The 27660-nt window shown below is 42.1% G+C and overlaps 1 protein-coding gene across 2 annotated transcripts; it reads right to left on the bottom strand.

Moving 5' to 3' along the window:
* Positions 1-906: 906 nt before the first annotated feature.
* GMFB (glia maturation factor beta) lies at positions 907-26350 on the bottom strand. 2 transcript variants are annotated; one of them, XM_042441263.1, is made up of 7 exons: positions 26328-26350; positions 17013-17109; positions 12363-12412; positions 10785-10834; positions 9752-9834; positions 6177-6250; positions 907-2962 (listed from the first exon to the last, which is right to left on the bottom strand). In XM_042441263.1, coding segments are annotated over exons 2-7 (330 nt in total). In that variant the 5' UTR covers positions 17014-17109; positions 26328-26350; the 3' UTR covers positions 907-2890. The 2 variants fall into 2 exon arrangements, with proteins under 2 accessions (XP_042297197.1, XP_042297186.1); XM_042441252.1 differs by lacking the exon at positions 26328-26350 and adding an exon at positions 25364-25503.
* Positions 26351-27660: the final 1310 nt, after the last annotated feature.

Below are 27660 nucleotides of genomic sequence, written 5' to 3'. Positions count from 1 at the left end.
AAGGCAGCTAGTGCTCAAACAACACCAGTTTTAGGATGCAGCTTGGTTAACTGGTGTGGACTGGGATGAGGGGTGGGAGTCGATGTTGAGGCAACCAGAACTTGGAAATGTATTTTTCCCCCCTCCACCATAATTACAGGAATTTCCCAGAATACGTTTTGTAGCTAGCTCTTCCAAGCTCTGGAAGCAACACACTCTTTGCCCTGTGAGTACTATCTAGGTGCTACAGGCAGTGGTCAGCCCAGCTCTTTTGAAAACCAGGCCATCCAAACCATCAGACCTCAGCAGCCTCCTCCAATACTGGCAACAGGCCAGTTGAGGTCTTGCAAACTCAAGGAAACTGTGGCTTCCTTGATTGAGTCTAGCCACCTGTAATATAGTGGCCCTCCTCTGTTCCCAAAACCATCCACTTTTACCACAGTGATCCAACACATCTGACTATGTGAAATGTAGTGAAACGCATTTGGAGAGTTGGAGAAGGCCACTCTACAGCAGCAATTCTCAATCTCTGCTCCTCCAGATGCTTCAGACTTTATTTCTCAAAAACCCTACCAGCATGGTCATAAGCAAGAGATTCTGGGAATCAGTGTCCAAAAATTTCTGAAAGACCCAAGTTGAGAACCACTCTTCAAGATAGCAAGGGCACTAACAATGTGCAGCCCTTCAGATGTTCTTGGACTGCCATTCTCATCAGCCCTGGCCAGCAGATCCAACAGTGAGGAACAGTAAGAGCTCTTATTCAATCCAACTATGTCTGGAAGGCTGAACTCTGGCTGCCTTCTGCTCCAGGGGGAAAGTCTAGATAGGGGCAGGTCTAAATAATACATTGGATCATTTAAAAAAAAGGGGGGGGGGTATGTTTTGAATGCAAGCAATTCCAAGTTGTGCAAGAAAGACAAGATTATATGGTCCGCAGAATTTATTCTGAATGTTAATACAGTATGACACCTATATCCACAGAGGATACATTCCCAGACTTTCTGTGGAGAGTAAAAATCATGGATAATAGCAAACCCTGTATTTCCAGCGGAAATTGATAGTAGAGTCATGCTGGAGGGCCCCCAGATGCCCAGAGATGTGTTTTCTTTAGACATCTGAGGGTCCTCCAATGTGATTCTCTGGTCAATTTCTGCCAGAGGTTGCCCATAGAGTCATGCTGGAGGACCTCCAGATGCTTAGAGAGACCATATTTTTTCAGATGCAGATACTGATCCCGCAAATACAGGAGCTGTATTGCAGTCAAGAAGAAAGGCAAAGATGTAGGCAGAGAACTGACACCTGGCTCTCCCTCATCCTCTTTAACCATAGAAATACATCTGGCTTCCAAGAGCTCAGGAGCCCTCGAGGGTAGGGAAAAGCTTCAGAGAACAAACAAAAAAGTCAAGAAAGTTAGGAAGCTAAATTCTGCAATCTTGAACACAGATGTCCTTACAAATCTTGGGTAACAACTGTGGACCCTGACAAACATTTAAGGAGGAAAAAAATAAGGAACAAGTGGAGGATAGGAAAAGTAAAAGGACATTTTTTTGGTCAGAGTTTTTGCCATGCCCAAATAATCTTGCTTTTATGCATGGCAATACATGCCATGGCATGTGTTACTCCAAATGAAATTAACAGGAAAAGAGAGAGATCAGACACCGTGGGGCTCTTGTTCATTTGTAGATAAAATCGGCCTGAATCAAATTTAGTGTTTTAAAAAAACTGGCAGTGTACACTTTTCTTACAATCAATTGAGAGACTTTTTTTTAAAAGGCACAAAGACTGAGAAGTACTTGTATAAAAAAGACAAGAGAAGTCAAGAGTACAGGAAATTTAAGTAGAAAGACTTCTGGAATAGATGTCCACCCGAGCGTTATCGAGCCCTTAAAAGGTTGTTGTTGTTGCTGCTTATATCTACTCTCTGTTAGACTAATACAAATGCTATCGTCTAGAAACGCACACACACAAAAATAGGTGGGTCAAACTTCTGACCCAAAGTGAGAATCATGTTGCTACGTGATCAACCAAAATCCTCACTGGAATTTTTAGCAAAAAGGAAATTGTCAGGTCTCAGAAAGATGGACAAACTGGGGCCTTCCAGAATAAATGATTAATATCCATATTTGAGAAGGATTGCATATGAGGCAGTTTGGACCTTTTGGTGCTTAAGAATAAACCAAGAGAGCTTGGGAAAGGTCCTTTAAAAATACAACACCCAGAATCCCCCAGCCAGCACGGCCATGCTAGCTAGGGGATTCTGGGAATTGCAAGAGATGTGTTCCCTCCCAAGCACTGATTACGCCATTAAATACAGTACTGTTTTCGCATACAAGGAATTAGTATCCAGTCTCTGTCAAAAAAAAAAAGGGGGATGCAATTGCCGCTTATGGGTGAGTAAACCCGACCAGGGATGTTTCCCTAAGCCCTGCACCCCCAAAAAACACACAGATACAAACCAGAGCAATACTGAAGGCTGCGTTTTGTCTCTACAGGGCATGTGCAGGAAGGAATCCTATAGAGACCGTGCCCCATAATGGTAAACAGTTACAAGTTCTGGATCAAGCCATATAGAAATATTAGTCACGTGAGTTAAAAACAAAACAAAACCAAAAAGAGATAGAGAAGAAAGAGAAAATTGTCCCTGCAGAAGAGAAGTTGTTCCCTTTTAAACAGTTACGAAGAAGGAAAGGGGGAAGAAAAAAAACCTGGGCAAAGTTTGGTTATGCAGGAGACGCTGCTCCTCCCCTCGTCTGTATAAACTTTGCACGCACAAAAATATATATATGTACATACATATACACACACTGCAGGAAACCACCTTAAGTACAGTGCCTTCTTTTTTGTAGCTCTAAAAAAGGAGGAGTCGCATCTGGTTCCAGTTTGCGCCAGGACGGAATGTTTCATGCGCTGTTCAGTGGAAGAAGCCCAACTTCTCCCGGAGCCATTCCTCGGTGAGGTCTTCTGTATTCCTGATTTCAAATACCTAGAATCAGAGAGTCATAGCGTTGGAAGGGACCTCAGGGATCATCCAGTCCAACCCCCTGCCATGTAGCAAGACATAACTAAAGCACTCCTGAAAGATGACCAGCCAACGTCTGTGTCACCAATCGCTTCTCTTTTCTAAGCTAAATCTATCCACTCCCAAGGGTGCAGTGACGCTGTAGAGATAATGTAGTTTAACACCACTTTAACTGCCAAGACTCCATCCTGCAAAATCCTGGGATTTGTAGTTTTTGCGAGGCACCAGCACTCTTTGATAGAGAAGGCTAAAGATAAGACAACAAATCCCAGGATTCCATAGGATGGAGCTACAGCACTTAAAATGGTGTCGAACAGCATTATTTCTACAGTGTAGATGCACCCTAAGTGGTTCTCATAAGGCTCAGTTCCCAAGTCTGATTTTGTTTTTTAAAAAAATCATATTCAGAATGTGAACATGATAGACTTATGGGACAGGGCCCTCCCATCTTCCAAAATTAAATTTAGAAGGTATGAGGAGGACAGTGCTCACAGACACCCTTTTCCAATAATCGCAGGACCACAGTGTTTGAAATTAATGTGCCACGTGGAAGTGAATCTTTCAGAGCAGGGGTGCAAGCCAACTGGCCCTTGGACTTGATTTTTGCAACCTTTGAAAACATCTTCCAGTCTTCCAATGTCCCCCAATCCCCCCACACACACACACACACGCACACCTTTTTAAACACTACCAAGTTTCAGAGCTTGTAAATGTTACATTTTTTTCTGTACTACAAGTGGCCACATTGGTTGAGACATTCTGGAAAAGTAGTTCCCAGAAAGTTATGCTGGCTATTTGCTGTAATAAATAAAATGAATGAATGTTCCCAGAAAGACTAACCGAGGATGAATCATGTACTTAAGCTTAGCTCAACACACAGGGCTTGCTTGGCTCAGAGTTCAACTATGTGGCAAGCTGACAGGAGGAATGCAGCCTCTACTGAAGAGCTGGGCCCTCCTGATGTTGCTGAATTGGGTCAGAAGGAACACATTACAGTCGCCCCTCCATTTTCGCAGGCAGCAAATGGAGTGGGACAAATTGGGGTGTGCACCCATGGGCACACGCTGCCATTCAAACCAATGGGGTTTGAATATCAGCAAATTTCCATTTTTATGGGGCGAAAATGGAGAGGCTACTGTATTTCCTTGTTACAATAGCTCCACCTGGTACACATTCTGATTCTCAGCACAATTCCAATGGCTGGTTGTGACCTACAAAACCTTATATGGCTTATCGGACAGACTTTAATCTCCTTATATGAGCCTGCCTAGGTCCTGAGATCCGCAAGAGAGGCTGATCTTTCGGTCCCACCACATTCATAGGCATGGCTGGTGGAGATGCAACGTAGGGCCTTCTCAGTGGCTGCCCCATGGCTCAGGGGCTCCCTCCCTATGGAGGCTAGGCTGGCTTCTTTCATGTTGTCCACAGCTGAATATCTTCCTAATGCAGCAGGCTTTGGGAACTGATGGGTTGTACAAGGAAAGGGCTTTTGTTAACGAACAGTGCAGTGGGCTGTTTGTATTCGCTGGGCTTTGGTTCCACGACCCCTCCGTGGATAATAAAATCCATGGATGCTCAAGTGCCATTAAATACAGTGACATAGTAAAATTGTGTCCTTTGTATAAAATGGCAAAATCAAGGTCTGGCTTTGGATATTTATGTATTTTTAAAAATATTTTGAAGCCATGGATGGTTGCATCTGTGAATAAGGAATCCGTAGATATAGAGGGATAACTATACTACTTTTAGTCTTTGCTTTTAAAATCAATGTTTTAAATTGATTTTTATGCTATGGCAGTTTAATCATAACTTTTTAATGCCACTTTAATCTTTACTTTTTGTATTTTATTATTACATGCATTATTACTTGTACTTTTCTTTAAATCTTGTAAATCACTTTGAGTTGGAGGGGGGGAAGTGGGGTAAAAAAAAACAGAACAGAACTGCAAGTTCCAGCAGCTCAAGCCAGCATATTCAGTAACAAGGAGTGCAGGGAGCTGCAGTGAAACAACATTCAGAAAGCTACACAAGGCCACCATTGCTCTACTGGAAGGATAGGGAAAAGCAAGACCAAAGCTTCTGTCCTCTCCAGTCTCTGGCAGCAAAGTTCAGCCTGCATTTGAGAGCTATTGACTCAAATATTGATTTAAATGCAAAGATGGAAAAAAAACCAGGATCAATCATGCAGGACAAATTAACCTAATGCAAATCAGTGACTGAATTCAAAACAGGCTGAAAGTGTTCTGCAGTGGTGAGAGGCAAGGGTTTAACTGGGGAAGGATAATGGACAAGATAACACAGTCCAGAGTAACTCTATTGTAGAAGGCTATGAAGCATCACTGCATGGCCAGAGAATTAAGTTCATTCACAGCAGATTAAAAGTCTGGGGTGGGGAAAGTGTGGCCCATGGGCTGCATACAATACCTCACCTCAACTATTTGTGGGTCACAGGGCTCCTAATGGGCCAAAAAAACATTTTTGGAGAAGAAATCAAACCATATATTTTGCTCTCAAATGCCTTCAGTGGGAGCAATGCTGCCACTTCTCTCCAGCCCATTTTAGGTCCAGGAAAGGCTTTTTTCCTAACAAAAAAGAGACTTGGAAATTGACTTGTCTTGGGGAGGCAGTGTCCCCCACATTGGTCTCAACTACAATTTAAAAAATAAAATAAAACAAAACAGATTCGGAATCCAAGTAGCAGACAGGGAGATTTCCTCACCCCAAAAATATTCCTGGGCAAATCAGGGCAAGGGGAAGGAGAATGGGACTGATCCCACCCCATCCTATCATTCCAAAGACCAACGTGAAACTGGGAGATAATACCTAGTGAGGTCTAAAGCACTAGGGCTGGAGAGCCCCGTCTTACTTGTGGGACTAGACATCATTATATAAGGGGCAGTGTTTTCAGTATCTACTCTGTGCTCCAGCTAGCGGATGTAGGACTAGGTGAAGCAGAATAGAATTTAAATTTAGTGTAATTATAAGGACAACCCACCTACTGCCAGTCAGGCCCACTTGGCACAGAACTGTTGTAAATGTCAAGATATACACACTCCCAATATTACTCCCTCCCGCCACCACTTTCTAACACACTCTTGACAACTGTCATTTAATAAATGATGGAAGAGTTATAGCAACCAGCTTTACACCAAGCGTATAATCTTTGTTCCAGTTTTACCTTGGTGAGTTCTGCTGTCTGTACAAGCTTATTTTTGCTACCAGCATACATCATCTGCTGCTCAGGTTTACACCCTGTAATTGCAGAAGTGGAGAGGGAGAGAAGAGGCAAAGCAAAAGCACATCGTCACCACCACCACCACTACTATTATTATATTCATTTATATCCTGTGTTTCTCCCAATGATTAGACTCAAAGATGGCTAACAACATTTGAAACAATATAGGTTAAAAACACTTCAAAAGTTAAATGCAAGTATAAAATATGCAATTAAACATACTTATATTAAAACAATCAAAAGTATCAAAATGCATTAAAATAAGAAAAATAAGAACTACTGTATATTGTGAAGTTGAAGGCTTTCACGGCTGGCATCCATAGTTTTTTGTGGGTTTTTGGGCTACGTGGTTATGTTTTAGCAGAGTTTATTCCAGATGTTTCGAATGCCAGCATTTTCTGAAGATGCCAACTACAGATGCTGGCAAAACATCACGAATAAACTCTTTTAGCACAGTGGTGGTGATCCTATGGCACACGTGCCAGAGGTGGCATTCAGGGCCCTCTCTGTGGGCACACATGCTGTCGCCCTAGCACAGAGTGTGTCAGAGTTTCTTATTAGAAAGCCAGAGGGACGTGGCACTTTGCAATAAATAAGTGGGATCTGGGTTGAAGTTTGGGCACTTGGTCTGTACACCATCACTGTTCTAGAACATGACCACATAGCCCAAAAACCCACAAAAAACTAAGAACTATATTGTTGTATGCTTTCATGTTGTTTCTGACTTATGGCAACCCTATCATAGTGTCTTCTTGGCAAGTTACTTCAGAGGGGGTTTGCCACTGCTGTCTTCTGAGGCTGAGAGAGTGTGATTTGCTCAAGGTCACCCAGTGGCTGAGGCAGGATTCAAACTCCAGAGTTACTGTCCAACACTCAATCTATTACACTATACAAACCCTTAAAAACAGTACCACTCTGCATTAAGAGCCCATCCTCAACAGTCTGTCAAAGCCTGGAGGCACAAAAATGTTTTATCCTGCCACCAGAAGGAGAGCAAGGACTGGGCCAGTCTGGCCTCTCTGGGAGGGAGTTCCAAAGTTTGGGAACAGCCACCAAGAAAGCCACGTTTCCCTTTTTCCCACCAAAGAAGCCTGAGAAGGTGGTGAGACAGAGAGGAGGGCCTCTCCAGATGTTCTTAAAACCCTAATGGGTTTTAGACAAGTCTGTGTGACCAAGTCTCTCTCCAGTCCATAGCTGCAACATCTACATTCATTAATCACTCTACATTGCAGAAGTAATGCAGTTTGACACCACTTTAACTGCCATGGCTCCTATGGAATCCTGGGATTTGTAGTTTCCTGAGGCATCAGAGCTCTCTGACAAAGAAGTCTAAAGAACTCACAGAACTAGATATTTCAGAATTCCACAGCACTGAGCCTTGGTAGTTAAAGTGGTGTCAAGCTGCATTAATTCTGCAGTGCAGATTAAGTGCAGATCATTTCATTTCAGGATGAAAAGCAATGAGCCATGGGAGTTAAAATTAAATCCTGAGATTTGTAGTTTGTTGTGGCACCAGCACTTTGTAACAGAGAAGCTACATATCTCACAAAACAGCAAATCCCAGAATTCCATAGCATTGAGCCATGGCGTTAAAGCAGTGTCAAACTGCATTATTCCTGGAGTGCAGATTAAGTGCTGATCTTGTCAGGATGTTCTGGTAATACAGTAAATTAAGTTGGGAGAGGCAACCCATGTACTTCAATTGGTAGCTTATGATCCAAACAAGTCATACATCTCTCCCAGACAAACCAAAGGCAGCTTTCATTATCTCTTGCTCAATGCCATTTCCATTTTGAACAGCAACCAGTTGTATTTAATTTAGACCAGTTTGGTTCTCAAACTCTGCTCCTCCGGGTGTTTTTAACTCCCAAAAGCCAGGCATTTTGGCTAGTAGCAAAGAATTCTGGGAGCTGAAACCCCAAACACCTGGAGGGCCAAAGTTTGGGAACCACTGTTTTAGACCAAATAGAATGTTCCCATCAGCTACACCAGAGGCGAGCAAAGAGCAGCCCATAGGCTGTGCATAGGCCCCCTGGGCTGTTTGTGTGGCCCTTAAGACCCCCCTCCAAATGGGGACGGAGAGGCATTCCCATCAAGTTTTGGAGCCTGCCAGGCCATTTAATCCTGTCAGCCAGGACAAGGTTGGCAACTGTGAGCCACAGGACTTTTTCTCCAGTTGCCCCTAAACTGTGGACTGACCTGTCGAAAGATTCAACAGCTACATTTAAAACAGCATTGAAGAGAGCAGATGGAAGAGTGCAATCTCTTCTGGCAGGCTTATCCCTGTGATTTTTAAATTGTGAATTTAGGTGCTGAATTTTGAATGTGAACTGTTTTAAAAGGTGCTTGTCATATTTGTCCTTTTAAATTGTTTCATGTCTTAATTAATGTATTTTAATTTTAAATATGGACTGCTTTAAAATGTGCATGCCTTATTTGCCCTTTTAAACTGTTGCATGTCTTAATTAATGCATTTTAATTTTAAATGTGGACTGTTTTAAAATGTGTATGTCTTGTTTCTAGCAATAGCAAGCAATAGCAAGAAGAGAAGATTAAGAAGAGATATGATAGCCCATTTTAAATATTTGAAGGGATGTCATATTGAGGAGGGAGCCAGCTTGTTTTCTGCTGCTCCAGAGACTAAGACCCCGAGCAATGGATGCAAGCTACAGGAAAAGAGATTCCACCTCAACATTAGGAAGAACTTCCTGACAGTAAGGGATGTTTGACAGTGGAACACACTCCTTCCTCGGAGTGTAGTGGAGTCTCCTTCCTTAGAGGTGTTTAAACAGAGGCTGGATGGCCATATGTCAGGGATGCTTTGATTGAGAGTTCCTGCATGGCATGGGGTTGGACTGCATGTCCCTTGTGGTCTCTTCCAACTCTATGATTCTATGTACACATTTCTATTTCGCTTATCAGTGCACTTAAGCACTCCCTAAGCAATTTACAATGTGTAAGCCAATTGTCCCAAACAAGCTGGGTACTCATTTTTAGTGACATTATAAGGATGCCAGGCTGAGTCAACCCGAGTCCCTGGCTGGTATTGAACCCACAACCTTGTGGTTTGTGGGTGAGAAGGCTGCAGTACAGGCAATTAACCACTGCACCACCAGGGCTCTTGTTTCTCCTTTAAAACTGTTGCATGTTTTAACTAATACATTTTAATTGATGTTGTTCACTGTTAATTTGTTGTTGTTCCCTGCCTCAATCCATGGGGACAGGCAGGTAAGAATATATCATCATCATCACCACCACCACCACCATTATTGGGCCAGAAAAGGTCTTTTAAAAAAAACTGTAAGCAAACCAGAAGCAAGGAAACCAGAAGTGGGGATAAAGTCCTGTTCTAGGGCTAAAGTGGCCTTCGGGTCCTACAAATATGGCAAAATGCTCCCCATGATCCCTAGGGGAGCATGAAAGAGGGGGATTGTTGAGGGTGCAGCCCAAGATCTCCTAAAGGGCTAATGCTAGCCTCCCCTAGTTGTCCCACCTGAGTTAGATCAAGTTCCACTTACCAACAGGGCTGGAGAAGATGAAGCAGAGTGGATAAGAGACTCTCCCGTCATCATGCTGGTACTTGTAGCTGTAGACAATGAATGTTTTCTTAAGGTTAAGGAAAAAAGCAGCCTTTGCAATAGTTGTACATCAATCTTTAAGCCAGAGTTTAAAGGGTGAAAAGTTTATTATGTAATACTTAAAAGGCACCCCTCTCAAGGGGGTGCTTTCTTTCTTAAAGTAGAATCTTCCCTCATCTCATGCAGCAATAAAGTCTAAGGCAATCTTCCATTTTCATTCTAGTAGGCCTCTGATAATTGAACTTTTTTTTAAAAAATGAGAAACAGGCCTTGTATAATGTGCTACACTTTTATTTGTTGCTGTTGGTGTACTCGTATTGCCTCAGTGCAGAATTAAAGTAGTTTGACACCATTTTAACTGCCATGACTCCAACCTACAGAATCCTGGGATTTGTAGTTTGATGAAGCACCAGACAGGCTGAATGCTGGGCTTGTCCACATGGTGCCCAGAACCCAGGATTCCAGGTAAGATCTGACCAAAGCAGTCTAGAATGGCACTATTCCTTCCTTTAATCTAGACACTACACTCCTGTTGATGCAGCCTAGAATTATATTGGCTTTTTTAGCTGCCGCATCACACACTTGGAAGCCACACCACACCACATCCATGCCTCTCTTTGGAAATGACCCATAGAAATGAATAAGAGTAAAAGTGTCTGCAAGCTGGCATTCTAAATGTATGCTGGCCACATCCATCACAGTCAGAAAGAAATGGAGAACCCAGAGTGTGGAAATGCTCCATTTTTGGAACTCCCAGAATCTCCAAGCCAAATTGACCACTGTCTCATGAATCATCATCCACTCACCTATAGAAAGGAAAGGATTCTTCTTTAAGAATCTGCAGGTTCCCTTTGTGGCCTTGCTGACACACTAAAACAGAGGATAGCCCATCAGCTCAAGCCTTTACATGCACCAGTACAGACAAAAGAAATGGATTTTCCAAACAAAACCTTATCCCCCACAGAAAGGATATCGAGGTTGTCTCTCTGGAAGCTCATCTTTGAGTTCATCTGGAGAAATGCCCTGGGGGAAAAAAGAAAAGAGAGACTTTACTTGTACACAAGTCACAAATGAATGACTTATCAAGCATTTGATATGGCCTTGCATCATATTTTGAATAGTAAACTGACTAAATATGGCATAGATGGAAGCACCCTCAAATGGGTCCATAACTGGATGAAAAATTGTGTTCAATGAGCATCAGTGGCTGTGCTTCAAATTGGAAAGAGGCATGAAGTGGAGCACCACAGGTCTTGTCCTGGGGCTGACACTCTTCACTATTTTTTATCAATGATTTATTTGATGGGTGGTGGAAATTCTTATAAAATTTGTGTATGATATAAAACTAGTAGGGATAGCTAGAAAATAGGAACATTGGAAGATAGGAATTCTAAAAGACCTGGGCTGAAATTAATAAAATTGAGTTCAATAGAGGCAAATTCTACATTTAGGTCTCAAAAACCCAATGCACAGGTATAGGATGGTTCTGTACTTATTAATTATTAATAACTGTATTTATATCCCGCTTTGCCCCCAAGACTCAAGGCACCTTAGAAAAGATTATAATTAAAACCATATAAAAAGTCAACTTTAAAATTGAATTAAACTATGAATCATATTAAAAACATAAAAGGTTCAGGAGTCTTGGTTCAGCAGTACTACATGTGAAAAGGACCTTGGGATTACTGTAGGACATTAGCCAGCAGTGTGATGCTGGAGAGAAGAGTGCAAATGCCTTCTTAGCTTGCGTGAATAGAAGCATAGCTTCCAAGTCAAGGGAAATAATACTCCCACTATATTTTGCACTGGTTAGGCCTCATCTGGGTTCAGTTCTGGGCACCTCATTTTAAGAAACATACAGACAAGTGGGACTGAGATCAGAGAAGGGGAAGGATGATAAAAGGTATGGAGAACAAAACATATGAAGAGAGGTTGAAGGAGCAGGGCATGTCCAGCTTGGCAAAGAAAAGATGGAGAGGTGGAATGATAGCCCTCTTTAAATATGTCAAGGGCTCTCACAGTGTAGTGGGCAGATTAGGACCAGATCTATTGGTTTTAGGTTACAGGAGAGTAGATTTCAATGGAACATTAGGAGGAATGTGTTAACAGTAAGAGTGATTTGACAATGGAATCAAGTGCTTAGAGAGGTAGTGGGGTCTCCTTTTCTGGATGTCTTCTAAAAGACACTGGACAGCCACCTGCTGCGGATGCTTTAGCTGGGGACCCTGCACTTAGCAGGGGATTGAAGTCAATGGTCCATGAGGCTCCTTCCAACTCTATGATATTATGATTAAATTCTAGGCAGCTTCCAAACAATGCACAGGTAACAGCAGAGCCACAGAAACCACTCCACCATGGGACTAGTACCTACAAATCTCATGAGCTTTTGTTGACCTGAGCCTACTTCCACTGATACATGTGAGGAAGCAGGCTCAAGTCTACAAAAGCTCGTGTTACCAACTTTCTTTCAGTTAGTCTCAAAGGTGCTGCAAGATCTCTTTGCATACTGATTTTCCTGACTAACACAGCTATGTCTTTGGATTCTACAAACCTCATGTTCTTCATCCAGAACCACCAGCTGCTTGTCTTTGTCGATCTTCACTGTAATAAAAAAGAAAATATAGACAATGAAATCTGTGCTATGTGAAAACCACCACTCACTCTGCTCTCTTTCTCTTTTGTCTCTCTTTTACCCTCCTTCCACTTTTGAATAGCGTGGGAATTTTTTTACTTTTTCAGATAAGTTCCCAGAATCCCTCCAGCCAACAGGGATTTGGGGAGCTGAAAATAAGTTTTCCTAGCTCTCCTCTCTTGGCTGGAGGTATTACCCATGGCCATAATCTTGCAGTACCTTGAAAACAAATAGCAAACTTCAGTGGGACCTGCACAGAACCCGCAGGTCATGGAGATGGAATCAGAGCAAAATGTAAAAAACAAAATGACAGTGGCAGGTAAAAAGACTTTTGTTGTGCTTTCAGGTTTTTTCAAACTGATGAGGGTTGGGCTTTCAAAATGTTGTGCAATTGATAATGAAACTGATGGAAATCAATTACTGTGTAATGGATATAACTTTAGTGCATTTATTGGAGGATTGTAATGAGCAGATTACACGATTGATGTCAAATTTTCTAATGGAGGCAACAAAAATTTGGTACAATTTGAACAGCTGTAGTGCATAGAATAACTTGTATAAGGAAGGAATTTTAAAGTATCTATGTAAATAATTTTAGTTATAATTTTAATTGTGTATTATGTTTTTGAGATGCCTAATAAAGGTTATGATGATGATGAAATGTTGTGCAATTCAAGTCTCATGGTTTGTATTTTAATTTTGGTTCTTAATACATTTTAATATTTGTAATGCATAACATTTTTAACTTTTAAATTATCTAATTTTTTGTACACTTTATACTTTTTAATGCTTCTGAATTTTATAAAATTTATACTGTTTTAAATTTGCTGTTAGCTGGCTCGAGACCCCATATCAGGAGAAAGGCAAGAGAAAAATAAATAAGTAAAATAAGCCATGGACGGTTGAAGCACAGGATCTGAAGCTACAGAGGGCCAAGTGTATTACCATTTTATTTCATTTGGGAGATGGGGTAGTTGCCTTTTCCAGGACTATGGAGGCCTAGAACTGGTGTGGTGATGCTAAAATGGAAAATGGGCAGGTGTGCCTCATTTTGAGACTGGTGGAGGGAGATATTCTTACCCATTTAAAGTAAGAGACATTTTTGAACCTCAAAATTAGGAGGCCACATTGGAAGATGACATCGCAACTTCTAGTAACAGACCACACCTGATCTGTATGAACATTCCTGAGATCATGATTAAGCCTCAGTCTGTCTAGCTTTGTTTCTGCCACAGACAGATATCCAGCAAAGATTGTACCCTTCACAACAACGCAAGATGCCAGGTCTTCTACCACCTGAAGCTGGCAGATACTAAACAGGGTTCCTTCCCAACATAGAGAATGTGCTCTCCTTCCTCAGCCGTGGTCTCTTTGCTCAGTCTTTTTTTTCTTCCCACAAGGTTGTCCATCTTATTTTGATCCTCAAAGAAAAGCCCAAAGATTTCTCTCCAAAATTATAACGTTTGCTTCTCCAGGAAAATCTTAATGCCATATGGCATCAGTTAAAAATCACACTTCCCATCCCTCTCCTTGATATTTGCTGGCACTGATGCTTCAATTTTTGCAGATACCCTTTAAAAATAATCAAAAAACAGCTATTTCAATCTGGTTTGGGAGGAGGAGGAAACACTCTGAGCCTAGCGTTGCCAGATTGAAAAGTGGAGATTATTTTCAACTGCTGTTTTCCTCTGAATGGTTCACAGCCTCAAAGTCTCAAAGAATGGCAGAGATAGAAGGTATAAATATTATTAAAATGTAAGCCCCTCCTTTTTTTTTTTTACTAACAGTCCACTCTTTTGAAAATTGCACTTCCAGCAAACTCTGTAGTTCAGAGAAGTCTGTTAAATAGTACAGGGGAAAGGGTACACAGGGGAAGAACGTGCCTTGATATATTCCAGTTTATCAGTCCAACAATGAAGGCTATAAACATTAACCAAAGAAGGGAATTTTCAGCATCTTTACACTGACAGATCCAAAGCCTAAGATTAGCAATTATACTGGGGTGGGAATCCTGCAGTCTTCCATATGGACAACATGTCCAGGCATTCCTCATCATTGGCTATGATGGCTATGCTTGCTGGGATTTGCAGTCCAACCACATGTGGAGGGCCACACGATTCTCATCTCTAGAATACACCATTTCCAGCCTTTGGAAGGACCTGGACAGAGATGGTAGCAGTGCTGTTCCAGCTGCCAAGAGAAAACCAGCTATTTGGTATAACTATTCGTGTGTAAATTTATGGATTAGAGAGATCCAGGCTGCTCAACAGGTTGGATTCTTATCCATTGGATTTCTCACTCCCTAAATATGATTTTTTAGCTCTACAGAAAGAGTGGAATTCATGCAGTCTGCAGGATCTCCCACAGACCACACTGCCACAACACATGCCAAAAATAACTTACAGTGGACCCTCCACATCTGTTGGGGTTAGGGGAGCAGGACCCCCATGAAAGTGGGAAATCGCAAGAAAACAACTCCCCAAGAATCTCAGGGCCTTCAGGGCAATCCTGTGATCAGGATCTACCAGATGTTGGCCATGAAATTGCGCTGGAGGACCTACAATGCCTAGAGAAATGTTCTCTCTAGGAATCTCTAGTTCCAGTATGACGTTTGGCAGAAGCTGACCACAGAGTCAGGCTGGAGAACCTAGAGATTCCTAGAGAGAACATGTTAATCAAATCCGTAAAAGTCAAAGCCACAAATATGGAGAGCCAACAGTATTCTGAAATCTGACCTTTTAAAACAAAAAATACTCATTCGGGGCAATTTTAAGCTCTCTGAAGATGCCAGCCACAGATGCTGGCGAAACGTCAGGAAGAAAATCTTCTAGAACATGGCCACAAAGCCCGAAAACCCCACAAAAAACTAATTTTAAGCTGGTTTGGAAGGGAAGGGCACACACCCTGAAATTAGAATTGCCAGACTGAAAACTGGAAACAGGTTTTGGTCCTTTAATGGCTGTGTGGAAGAGGGCGTTTCAGTACCTTTACCTTTTACCTGACATGCTTCCCACTTATAGCGACCCTAATGTGAAGGTATCATGGTGTTTTCTTGGCAGTATTTGTTCTGAGGGGTTTGCCTTTGCTTTCCCCTGAGGCTGAGAGTGTGTGACACTACACAGCCATTAATAGTACAGGAATCCTTTCCAGTTTTCACTCTGGCATGTCCTTAAAATGGCAGGTAAAGATGATGGAAATGTCGCTTCTAGTCTGCCCAAATGGTAGTTGCTGCAATGAAGCTCTGCAGCTCTAAAACATACTTGCTCTAAAGAACATGATGCATATTTTCAGAGAGAAAAAATATTGACATATGCATCAGTAAATGAGATTTCAAGCTAAATTTTCAAAAATCTGCAGGTTAATATGGAATTATGATAGCAGACATTAAAGGTGAGCCAGCGTAGTGTAGTGGTTTGAGTGCTGGGCCACAAGTCTGAAGATGCAGGTTTGAATTCCTGCTTGGGCATTTAAACCCACTGGGTGACCCTGGGCAAGTCACACTCTCTCAGCCTCAGAGGAAGGCAAAAAGCAAACCCCCTCGGAACAATTCTTACCAAGAAAACCCTGTGATAGGGCCCAAGGGTCACCATAAGTCGGAAATGACTTGAGGGCACACAGTAACAACAACAACAGAAATCAGAGCAAAGATAAGCAAGTGGCATGTCCCAAAGTAGGCCAATTCACACCCATCTCTGTTTATGGATTATGTAAAGTACTTCATGCACATGTATTCAGGAATCCTTATAACCGCTAACCGCCCATGGCAACCTCCTTCAATCCAGAAAACCCCAGATGTGTTGGACTACTACATCCACCATCCCCAGACTTGTTGGCTGGGAAAGATAGGAGATAGAGTACAATATATCTGGAAAAGACCAGGTTGTTGAAGATCCACTATAGTAAATTGGTCTTACTTTCAGGCAAAAGGTTGAGAGTAGATGTCAGTAGCCAAAAGCCACTCAGACACACAGGAGAGAGATTATCTCAACCAGGGATTACCAGATCATAGTGCTGACCTTTGTTTTATCCCTCACTGGCTTTCCATATCAAGATCACACATGGAATTGTGTTATTGTTGCTGCTGTGTGCCTTCAAGTCATTTCTGACTTATGGAGACTCTAAGGCGAACTTATCATGGGGTTTCCTTGGCAAGATTTGTTCCAAGGAGGTTTGCCACTGCCTTCTCCTGAGGTTCAGAGAGTGTGACTTGCCCTGAGTCACCACTGGGTTTCCGTGGCTGAGCTGGGAATCGAACCCTGATCTCCAGAGTTGTAGTCCAACACTCAAACCATGCTGGCTCTTTGGTATCCTCAAAACATTCAATGCTCTTTCAACTCTGTGCTCCACAGCACCAAGTGAACCCAAGCATGGAAAAGTTACTTCTTTGGACTACAAGTTCCAGAATCCCCAAGTTGGCATGTTACCAAAAAAAAAAAAAAGCTCCACACTTCTACAGGGCTTTGCATGAGTCTCTTCTCCTCCATCCTCCACACAATGTAATGTATGCCCAGACTCATCCCTCCCTTCCCAGATCTTTCCCCTTTGGGTGGGCAGCGCTTTTCATCTTACTGATAATGGCAGCATTGTTTGTTTCTTTGCGGAAACGGAATTTTCTCAGCTTCTCCACAAGGTCTTCGGCAACGTCACAAACCACAAGAGACTCGCTCTAGAAAGGGGGGAAGGGAGGCAGGAGGGCGGAAAAAAAGAAAAGAGGATGAGCAAGAGGTTTTTAATTTCAGTCAGACATGCCTCTCTGATTTCCCATCTGTTGAAGATAAAGCTGGACAATATAACAAGCAGAGAAAAAGCTACAACAATTTTTGGGGATGAGTAGGTACATAGATCCATGAACCTGATTGTAATGGAAAAGTTACTGCAGAGAGAGGATTTCCAAACCTCACTTCCAAAAATCTATTGCCAAGCAGTAGTTTCCATCAAGCATTTACCATTGTGGGCTACTGCCACACTGCTGAAATGAAGCAGTTTGACATCACTTTAACCGCCATGACTCAATGCTATGGAATCCTGGGATTTGTAGTTTGGTAGGGCACCAAAGCTCTCTGACAGAGAAGGCTAAATAACTCACAAAACTACAAATCCAAGAATTCCATAGCATTGAGCCATGGCAGTTAGAGTAGTGTCAAACTACTTTAATTTTATAATCGGAGAAAGAAGGGACATACATAAATATTTATTGTTATTATTATTATTATTATTATTATTATTATTATTACTGCAGTGTTGCAGCAGCCAAGGTCTTTGCTTACCTTTCCCAGCCTGGCACTTTCCAGCTCTGTTGTACTACAACTTGCACCATCCCTCAGCTAACATGGCCAACGCAGCACAACACAACTGAAAGGGCACTGCACTATCGAGCAGTAACAACGACAACATTCATTTATAACACTCTTTCCACCAAAGGGCAGAATATCAAATGTATACAATCAGAGAGAAAAATAACATAACATAACACTCGCACACACAAACAAATCCCAGACCCCAGAGGTCTGCTTCCTAAACAGCAATTTAAAAAGTGAAGGAAAAGATATGCATGCAAAATAGGTTTATGCAGATAACGTTATTCAGAATGACACAATGTACCTCAAAGGAGGTACAGAAGGGAATTATGTCCGTTGTTGCAAAGCTGTCTATGACCTTTTCTCCCTACTGTTAAATCCCATCAGATCCCCATCCATCCATCCATCCTAGAATATTCCTAGAGAAAATATATTAATCAAATCCGCAAAAGTCAAAGCTGAAAATGTGGAGGGCTGACTGTACACGCATACAGCCCAAGAAGGCTACCTTTGTTGTCTACAAGCCCCCAGAATCCTCTAGCTAGCATGGCCAGTAACCATGCCATCAAAGACTTCTGGGAGTTGTAGTCCAAAAGTATAACTTTCCAAAGATCTGTTTACAATAGAGTGGCCACGGACAATTCCAAGCCAGGATTGAATTCAATCTAGCACTAAGACCCACTGAAACCCAATTGGACTAAGTGCTGCATCCAGTTTTGGGTACCACTGTGGAAACATGTCCAGAAGAGGGTGACCAAAATGGGCAGCTCTGTAAGGAATGACTTCGGGAGCTGGGTATTTTCATCTTGGCGAAGGTAACATTAAGAGATAATAGTACAGCCCTCTTTAAATATCTGGTGGGATGACATATAGAGAGATGGAGTAAGCTTGTTTTTGCTGATCCAGTTCACCTCTCACTTTGTTGTCGTTGTGTGCCTTATCATTGGGCAATTCAAGTCACCTAAGGCTTCAGCCTTTGGCAAAGAAACAATATTTAAATATCAAAAATGTCAAAGCCAAGCCTGTTAGGCTCTAGCTTTAAATCAGCAGAGTAGCAGAAAGGTGTCCTTGTCTAACTATGCTTTTCTAAGAACTGAGTCTGACCCAAAAACAACACAAACAGCTTGGAGGTTAAACAAAAGTTTACTAATGGCTTTAATCTACATATACATAAAGGCTATATCATAACCTAGGAATGCCCTTCTTATACACAGATTTTTTTATACATGGATTCAAGTATACACGGTTTGAAAATGATCCAAAAATGTATAAATTTCAAATATCAAACCTTGATTTTCCATTTTTTATAAGGGACACCATTTTGCTATGTCATTATATTTAATAAGACTTGAGCATCCATGGATTTTGTTATCCACGGGGGATCCTGGAACCAAGCCCCAGCAGATAACAAAGGTGCACTGTGGTTTCTGTAAAGAAGAAATCTTTATCTCGCCATCTTTCCAATTGAGAGAAGAAAAAGATGGAGAACCCAACAGGGCAGGAGAAAACCCTTTGTGTGTGTGTGTGTTTGTTTACTGGTTTGCAAAGTTATTGCCCTGTGATTTACTAGGAGCAAATTGGATGTTTGCAAGAGGGGAGAGACAGCAGGATTTGCATGCAGGAAAATCTATGTTTCTAAGGAGAGGAAGAGAGAATGCAAAAAAAAAAAAGCTAATAATTATGGGGGTTTTCTTGGCAAGATTTGCTCAGAGGAGGTTTGCCACTGCAAGCCTCTGAGGCTGAGAGAGTGCGCCTTGCCCAAGGTCCGCCAGGCGGTTTCATGGGCGAGTGGGAATTCAATCCTGGCCTCCAGAGTACTAGTCCAAACCTTAAACTGCTATGCCACACTGGCAAAAAAATAAAGAAATTCGGTAATATGTACAATCTGGGTCCAAAACACACTGCAGACATAATCCAGTTTGAGACCACTTTAACTGCCTGGCTCAATGCTAGGGAATTCTGAAAACTGCCATTTTGAGAGATATTTAGCCTTTGTTTATCCAATTGTTATCTGAGATCTGATATTTGATTTGATATTTGAAATCTGATCTTTTTAATTTATTGTCTGCTTTTTTATCTTTTTTTATCTATCTTGTATTATTATCTATTGTTTTATATGTATTTCATACAATGTACGCCATTGGCAGGTTTCATTTTTATCGATTTTATTGTTTGTATGTACAGCGCTGTGTAAATCTACAGTGCAATATAAATAAAGTACAATAATAATAATAATAATAATAATAATAATAATTCTCTGTCAGACAATAAACTACAATTCCCAGGATTCCATAGCACTGAGCTAGGGAAGTTAAAGCAGTCTCAAACCAGATTATTTCTACAGTGTGTTTTGGACGCTGGATATCTCCTCCTAAGTATTCCAAGCATTACAAGGCATACAAAAACACCACCTATCAAACAGAAATAAAAATCTTAGAAGCGTTAATTAAACACTTCTATATACGTTTTCATTAAACTGGTCGTGTGAAGTTCATATATTGTAAGTCCTGAAAATTGCTAAGTTCCTGGATACTGGAAAATAACTATTGCAGTACTTAGTGTAGTGTAGTGGTTTGAAAGCTGGACTACAACTCTGGAGACCAGGGTTCAAATCTCTGCTTGAGCATAAAAACCCACTGGGTGCCCTTGGATACATCACACTCTCTCAGCCTCAGAGAATGGCAACAGCAAACCCTCTCTGAAGATACTCAACAGGAAAACTCCATGACAGGGTCACCATAAGTCAAAAATGGCAAGGAGGCACACAACAACAACGAAGGACTTATGATATATGAACACTATGCAACCATGCCTAGGCCTGCATTAGTGCATCTGCAAGACTCTAAAGTAGTTTTAGAGCATCTTCCAGAAACCAACACTAGAAAGAAACAAACTGAACCATCCCAAGAAAAGAACCAATGCTTTGGTCTTTCTGAAGAAACAAGCGCAGGATGCAAGGGCCGACAAAGTTTTATAAGGCATCTGTGTGCGATTTGCAGGAATGCTTGTACAACTACTGTGCAGAAATACAACCTCCCAGTTATAATTATTGCATGCTATTACAAAGTGACATCAGCTGAGCCACAGCCCTGTTTCTAGAACAGGTTGCCTTCTAGGCATTTGTGGCGACGCGTGAATTTATTACTCAGAACAACTTATGTACCAATCATGGGAGGTTTCAGGCCTGGAAGGAACCATCACAACTGTATTGTCACAACCCTGTTGCCAAGGTAAAAAAGAAATACTTTTGGAATTCTCCAGCCTCCGTCTCTCCAGGGTGAAAAGATCAGGACTCACTTCTGTATTACCTCTCTTAAACGCCAAATGTGTTGTTGTTGCATACCTTCCAGTAGTTTCTCCAACCCTAAGTTGAAACTACCATAGGGTTTTCTTGGCAGGTTTCTTCAGAGCAGGTTTGCCATGATCATCCTTTGAGGCTGAGAGAGTATGACGTGTCCAAGGTCATCCAGTGGTTTTCCATGGCTGAGCCAGGATTCAAATCCTGCTCTCCAGAATCCTAGTCTAACGCTGAAACCACTATGCCACACACTGGTTCTTAAATGCTACATTACTCCTATCCTCCATTTCATTAGTTCAGTCTTTACCTTTAAATGGTAAGCTCCTTGGGGCAGGGGCTTTTTTACCTGTATTGCTGTATTTTGTCATTTATATCGATGAATGTAAAACCAACACTAATTTGGGAATAAGGTGGGAATCTCGGAGAGAAGCCTCAGTTCCTGTATCAGCATCCCCAGCACATAATTCTTGGGTGGGCATTGTGACCGTTAAACTGGATTAGGTCCTGCAATACAGACTTGCCCTACATTTCTTTGTATGCAGTTGGATTTAAGATTAAGACCTCTCACCAATAAACAGCTTGAGGCCACCGAAGTCTTGCTCTTTCTACGCGAAGTTGGGTGTAAGTTACCCCAACAGGTTTTTAAGTACCCAAGGAGAGAATGCTAATTTCCATACTAAGCATTAGGAAGATGGAGGGCAGGACTACCTACAGAGAACCAGAAATGTCTGAGGAGTGCCAAAACCCATCTACCCCCACCCCAGGCATATGGGCATGCCAATCCTCTTTTATCAGCATCTACTGGCCACATCTGGAGGACAATGGCTGTTTCCACACTGCAGAATTAATGCAGTTTGACACTGCTTTAACTGCCATGGCTCAATGATATAGAATTCTGGGATCTGTACTTTTGTGAGATGCTTAGCCTTCTCTGTCTGCAACAAATTATAAATCCTAAAATTTCAGCGAACAGAGGCATGATAATTAAAGTGGTATCAAACTGCATTCATTCTGCAGTGTGGCAGCGACCAGAGAGCCATGGAATCACACTCTTTCCCACCAGATAAACCAACACAGAAGTCATCCAGATTCGAAGTTTAGCATTGCTTCTGTAGACTAGAATGGCTACTCTCATAAAGAGGTATGCCTAAAAATAGAGGATGCATGAAAACTGCTCTTAAGCAGTCTATGTATGTTTTCCATTAAGGAAGCTCCAATGAGATCAATGAACCTTTCTCCCAGGAAAAGTGCATAAACAACTGTCATAATTGATCAGTGCTAATAGCAAACTTGCTGAACAAATCTTGCCAAGAAAACCCCATGGTAGGTTCGCCTTAGGGTTGCCGTAAGTTGGAAATGCTTGAAGGTACAAAATAACAACAACAATAATAACAACTCAAAGTGGTGGTCTGTGGGTCGGTGCAAATAGCAAATGTCAGCTGCCTATCCCTGGAGACTTTTCAAGAAAGAAGGAAAAATACAGCCAATGTGCAAAAATATGATGCCAGTCTCTGGTACATTGTGGGGAAGGAGTAAACCAGTCCCTCATATCATATAATTTAAACAGCAAAGCTTTAGGTGAAAGAGATGGGTTAAATGACACACAGAGACAAGATGAGATTTTATCGTTCCAGATTAGACCAGCTCTTCCACAAAATGAGCCACATTTCATTCAGAATCATTTACTTCCAAGAAAACACAGACGAGATTAATTTGCAACTCCCAAGTATATCTCAGCAGCCACTTCAGGTTTCACCATGCATTTAGCAGGAGTCGCTTGAAGGAAGCTGCATCCATCACCTGGCCAAGGGCTCAGCCTTCAGTTCCATGTTGGCTTCCCTCAACAGGACTTACTTCGAAGTAATCAGGTGTAAAGGTGGCACTGAGAGGACTGCGAAAGGGGGGTTCATGACCCTCATGGCTTTATCCACTCATCTGTCCACCATTTACATTCAGGCCCTAAGCAAGGGACAAGGAAATATTCACTCCACATTCATGACCATAACTGTAGCCCTAAGGCAGGCATGGTGAACCTGTGCTTCTCCTCAGCTACAAAAGCCAATGCGATTCTAGGCTGCATCAATAGAAATACAGTATAGTGTCTAGGGAAATAGTAGTACCACTCTATTCTCCCTTGGTCACCTGGAATAATATTGTGTCCAGTTCTGGGCACCACAATTCAAAAAGGACATTGAGAAACTGGAGCGTGTCCAGAGGAGGGCGACTAAAATGGTGAAGAGCCTGGAAACCGAGCCCTATGGGGAGCAAATTTTGGAGCTGGGTACATTTAGTCTGGAGAAGAGAAGGTTAAGAGGTGATATGATAGCCCTGTTTAAGTATTTGAAGGGGCGGCATGTTGAGGATGGAGAAAGATTGTTTTCTGCTGCTCCAGAGAACAGGACCAGGAACAATGGATGCAAGCTCCAGGAAAAGAGATTCCAGCTCCACATTAGGAGGAACTTCCTGACAGTAAGAGCTGTTTGATAGTGGAACGTGCTCATATGGAGGGCAGAGTAAGCTTGTTTTCTGTTGCTCCAGAGAATAGGACACAGAACAATGGGATCAAATCAGAGAAAAAGTGATTCCAGCTCAACATTAGGAAGACCTTCTTGAGAGTAAGAGCTGTTTGACAGTGGAAGACACTCCCTTGGAGAGTGGTGGAGTCTCCTACTTTGGAGGTTTATTAGCAGCTGTTGGGTGGCAATTGGGGGGGTGCTTGGATTGTGAGTTCCCGCATGGCAGGATGGGATTGGACTGGATGGCCCTTGGGGTCTCTTCCAATTCTCTGATTCCAAAACTGATCTTGTGGCAGTGATTTGCTATTAAGGCAATTTCAACAGATGCTGTTGTTGCATTGTTAATTGCCATCAAGCTGACTTTGACTTACGGCAATCCTATGAATGAGAGCCCTCCAAGTCTCCCTGTTACCAACAGCCTTGCTCAGGTCTTGCAGAGACCCTGATTGAGTGTATCCCTCTGGAGCATAGTCCTCCTCTTTGCCTACTGCCTTCTACCTTCTTGTCTGTGTGCATTACTGTTTGTTCTAATGAGTCATGTCATCTTGTGACATATCCAAACTACAGTACAACAGTCCTGGTTTCTAGGGGGAACTCTGGCTTCAGTTGTTCTAGAGCCCATTTATTGGTCTCCATTCTGATTAAAGTCTCCATTCTGATTAATGACCGAGCCAAACCATGGAGACTTATGGTGAACCAAGGAGGTGCCTCTCCAAAAGCCCCAGGTCTTGCAGACTCAGGGACTTGGCTTCCCTGACTGAGTCTTCCACTACTGCCTTCCATTTGCTGACCATTATCATTTTGAACTATAACCCCCACAATCCCTTTCTATGGGGCCAACATTACATGGGGCTGATGGAGAAAAACACCAGGAGAGCCACCAGTTCCCTGCACTGCCCTAAGGAGTGGAAAGATACTCATTTTGGATAGAGTACAAGTAAGAGTGCATCTGCACTGCAGAAACAATGAAGTTTGACACCACTTTCGTTGTTATGGACCCATCCTGCAGAATCCTGGGCTCCGTACTTTTGTGAGGCAGCAGCTCCTTTAGGCACAGAAGGCCCAAGACCTTGTAAAACTACAAATCCCAGGATTCCACAGTTTCAAACTGCATTATTTCTCCAGTGTAGATGCAGCCTTAATTGTACGCCAACTTACTGTATTTCACTTTATTTATGATGGGGTATATTTGTGGGAGCAGTTTTATTTTACTTGTTTGCTTTAATTTATTCCAAAAATCACCATCATGGATCAGCATATACATTTTTACAAATCAAATGCTACATATTGGGGGGGGGGGACAATATCAATCCATAATACACACTCCCTTCAACCCTCCCAAAATTGGATCAGAGCAGAAAGAGAAGAAGAAACAGAGACAACCCTTTCCGTTTCTTTCCTAGGAAGGATCTTCCTAAAACATTAAAAGGGGAAAGGAAGGATGGAAGAAACACCCAACAGCCTTCCTTTTTTCCCCTCTGAAGGTTTTGTTTTGTCATTTGCCTGAAATGTCTGACCATGCATGGACATTTTTTAATACTTTTATTAATTTTCCAAATATCTTAACTAAAAAATACATAAACCCATACATATATTACTACATATTTTTAAAGGGGTCCCAATCCACCCTCCTTCCCTGTGCATTGCATTGACATTGCAATTGCAGTTCTAGTGCAAATGCAATTGCATTTATTAACTATATTGCAATTGCACCGCAGCCCAAGCCTTCTTTCACAAGACTGGGGAAGAAGAGTAAATCAGGACTCATCTCCTTCCCTCCCAAGAAAGAAGAAGCCAGTCTACACTCACCATTTTGCACCAACAGCAACCACCACCTCCTTTTCCTCCAAATCCGCGCGCGGTCCCTTTAAGAGCACAGCCCTGTCTGCCCGGCCCTGTCCGGCGTCAGTTACACTTAGTGCGCATGCTCCCTCGAACCGCTAAGCCAATCAGCGACGCCAGTAGCCCCGGCCGGCTGCCTCACCCAACTGCACGCAGAGTGAGGCGCAGTCGGCAGAGCTCGTGCTTTCACGTGACCCTCATTCCTTTCGCCCAGAGCATCCGTTTCTCCGACCACGCCTAGAGCGTCCTGAAACTAAAGCGGCGCCTGCGGCCTACCGTCTCGCTGTTCTAATTAGGGGCGGGGCGGTTCTTCCACACCTCTTCCGCCTTGCCAACCCGGAAGCGCTGTTGCCATGGCAACAAGAGCTTTTCCTTTTTAAAAAATAGTACACATATTATCCAGAGGAAAATATAAATATAAATACAATGTCTATATTATATTATATTTATATTTGTATTATATTTTCCTCTGGATAATATGTGTACTATATTATTATTATTATTATTATTATTATTATTTAATAAATAATATAATTTTAATTATATTTAATAAATAAATAATATTTATTTAATAAATAATAATAACAAATAATATGTGTACTATATAATATAATGTAATTAAAATATAATATAAGGGGAAACAATTGTTTCTGAAGCAAACAGACGTTTAAAAATACTAAAGGACAATATCTAAGAGACTGTTAAAAACCTTTATTATTATTATTATTATTATTTTATTCAGTTATATCCTTTCTTTTTCCCACTACAGGCACTCAAGCACATTTAAATTAATACAATTTTAAAAACAACACAACAGCATTGAAATGTATAACTATAAATTTAAAAAAAAGAACCAAACAATTTTAAAAGTTAAAACATCTATGCTTTAAAATGTAAAATATGTTTTTTTAAAAAAAAATACTATACAAACCTTAAACTCTAAATTACAGTACAAAGCATTGAAAGCCCAACCCTTGTCAGTGTGAAAGAAATCTCATGGCACAAGAAGCTTTGTATCTTCTTCCACTGAAAGGAGAGCAGGGAGAAGTTCCAGCAGGGCTTGGGAGCAGCCACTGAGAAGGCCCTCTCCCTTGTTCCCACCAAACGGGCTTCAGAGGATTGTGGGGGAGAGAGAAGGGACCCTGGGGAAGATTTGGGTATCTTTAGCCTGGAGAAGAGAAGGTTAAGAGGTGATATGATAGCCCTGTTTAAATATTTGAAGGGATGTCATTTTGAGGAGGGAGCAGGCTTGTTTTCTGCTGCTCCAGAGAACAGGACACAATGGAGCATTGAATGCAAGCTGCAGGAAAAGAGATTCCACCTCAACATTAGTAGGATCTTCCTGACAGTAAGGGCTGTTCGACACTGGAACACACTCCTTCCTCAGAGTGTAGTGGAGTCTCCTTCCTTGGAAGTCTTCAAGCAGAGGCTGGATGGCCATCTGTCAGGGATGCTTTGATGGGGATTTCCTGCATGGCAGAATGGGGTTCGACTGGATCAGGGCCCTTGCGGTCTCCTCCAGCTCTATTATTCTATGGTCTTGAAGGGTGCATGATTCATATCCATGCTGTACAGAGATGCTCTTAGCAAAGGGAAGTGGCAATGCTACTGTAATTCTATGACTTGCATGCCCTGAGTGTGTAGCCAGGCTGGTGATAGGAACCATCTTATTTTTGTCATCTAACAACAGTGAGTACTGAAAGTCTGTAGGCCGCGTTTGACTGAACTGTAAATGGAGCACTTCAAGGCACCAGCTGATCCAGGCATGTCAAACAGAAAAGGGCAGAGATGATGAGAAAGAAAGGACAGGGGCTTCGTTTACATCTACTGAGCATGCGCACAAAGTAAGCGCACGCGCTCTTTGTTGACAATGGGCACAGAACAATGGGCAGTGGCTTCATCAGCTCTAGTGAGCATGCGCTTAAGGGACACATGCGCTCCCTGCTTGAGAAAGGGCAAAGGAACGAAGGGTATCGCCTTCCCTCACTACTTGCGAATACGCGCATGCGCTCTCCCCCGCTTGTCAAAACGTAGAGAAAGGAAGGGCAGCGGCTTCCCTAACACCTAGTGAGCATGCGTGAATTTAGACACATGCGCACGTCTAAACAAAGGGCAAGGAAGGAAGGGCAGCGGCTTCCGTAACCCCTACTGAGCATGCGTGGAGTTTAGACGCATGCGCACTTTTTGACAAAGGGCAAAGGAAGGAAGGGCAGCGGCTTCACTTACTCCCGGCAGGCATGCGCGAACAATAGGCGCATGCGCTC

This window comes from Sceloporus undulatus, chromosome 1 (assembly GCF_019175285.1).
Source record: "Sceloporus undulatus isolate JIND9_A2432 ecotype Alabama chromosome 1, SceUnd_v1.1, whole genome shotgun sequence".
Lineage (NCBI taxonomy): Eukaryota > Metazoa > Chordata > Lepidosauria > Squamata > Phrynosomatidae > Sceloporus > Sceloporus undulatus.
Note: the sequence above shows the minus strand (reverse complement) of the source record. Positions and strands in the feature narration are given on the sequence as shown.

Excerpts from the sequence above, each read along its gene's own strand:
- GMFB (XM_042441252.1), bottom strand. Across the intron at positions 9,835-10,784 it reads CTTCCAGAGAGACAACCTCG|ATTCATTGTCTACAGCTACA; the intron begins ATATCCTTTCTG and ends CCTTAAGAAAAC. Across the intron at positions 2,963-6,176 it reads AGACAGCAGAACTCACCAAG|GTATTTGAAATCAGGAATAC; the intron begins GTAAAACTGGAA and ends CTCTGATTCTAG.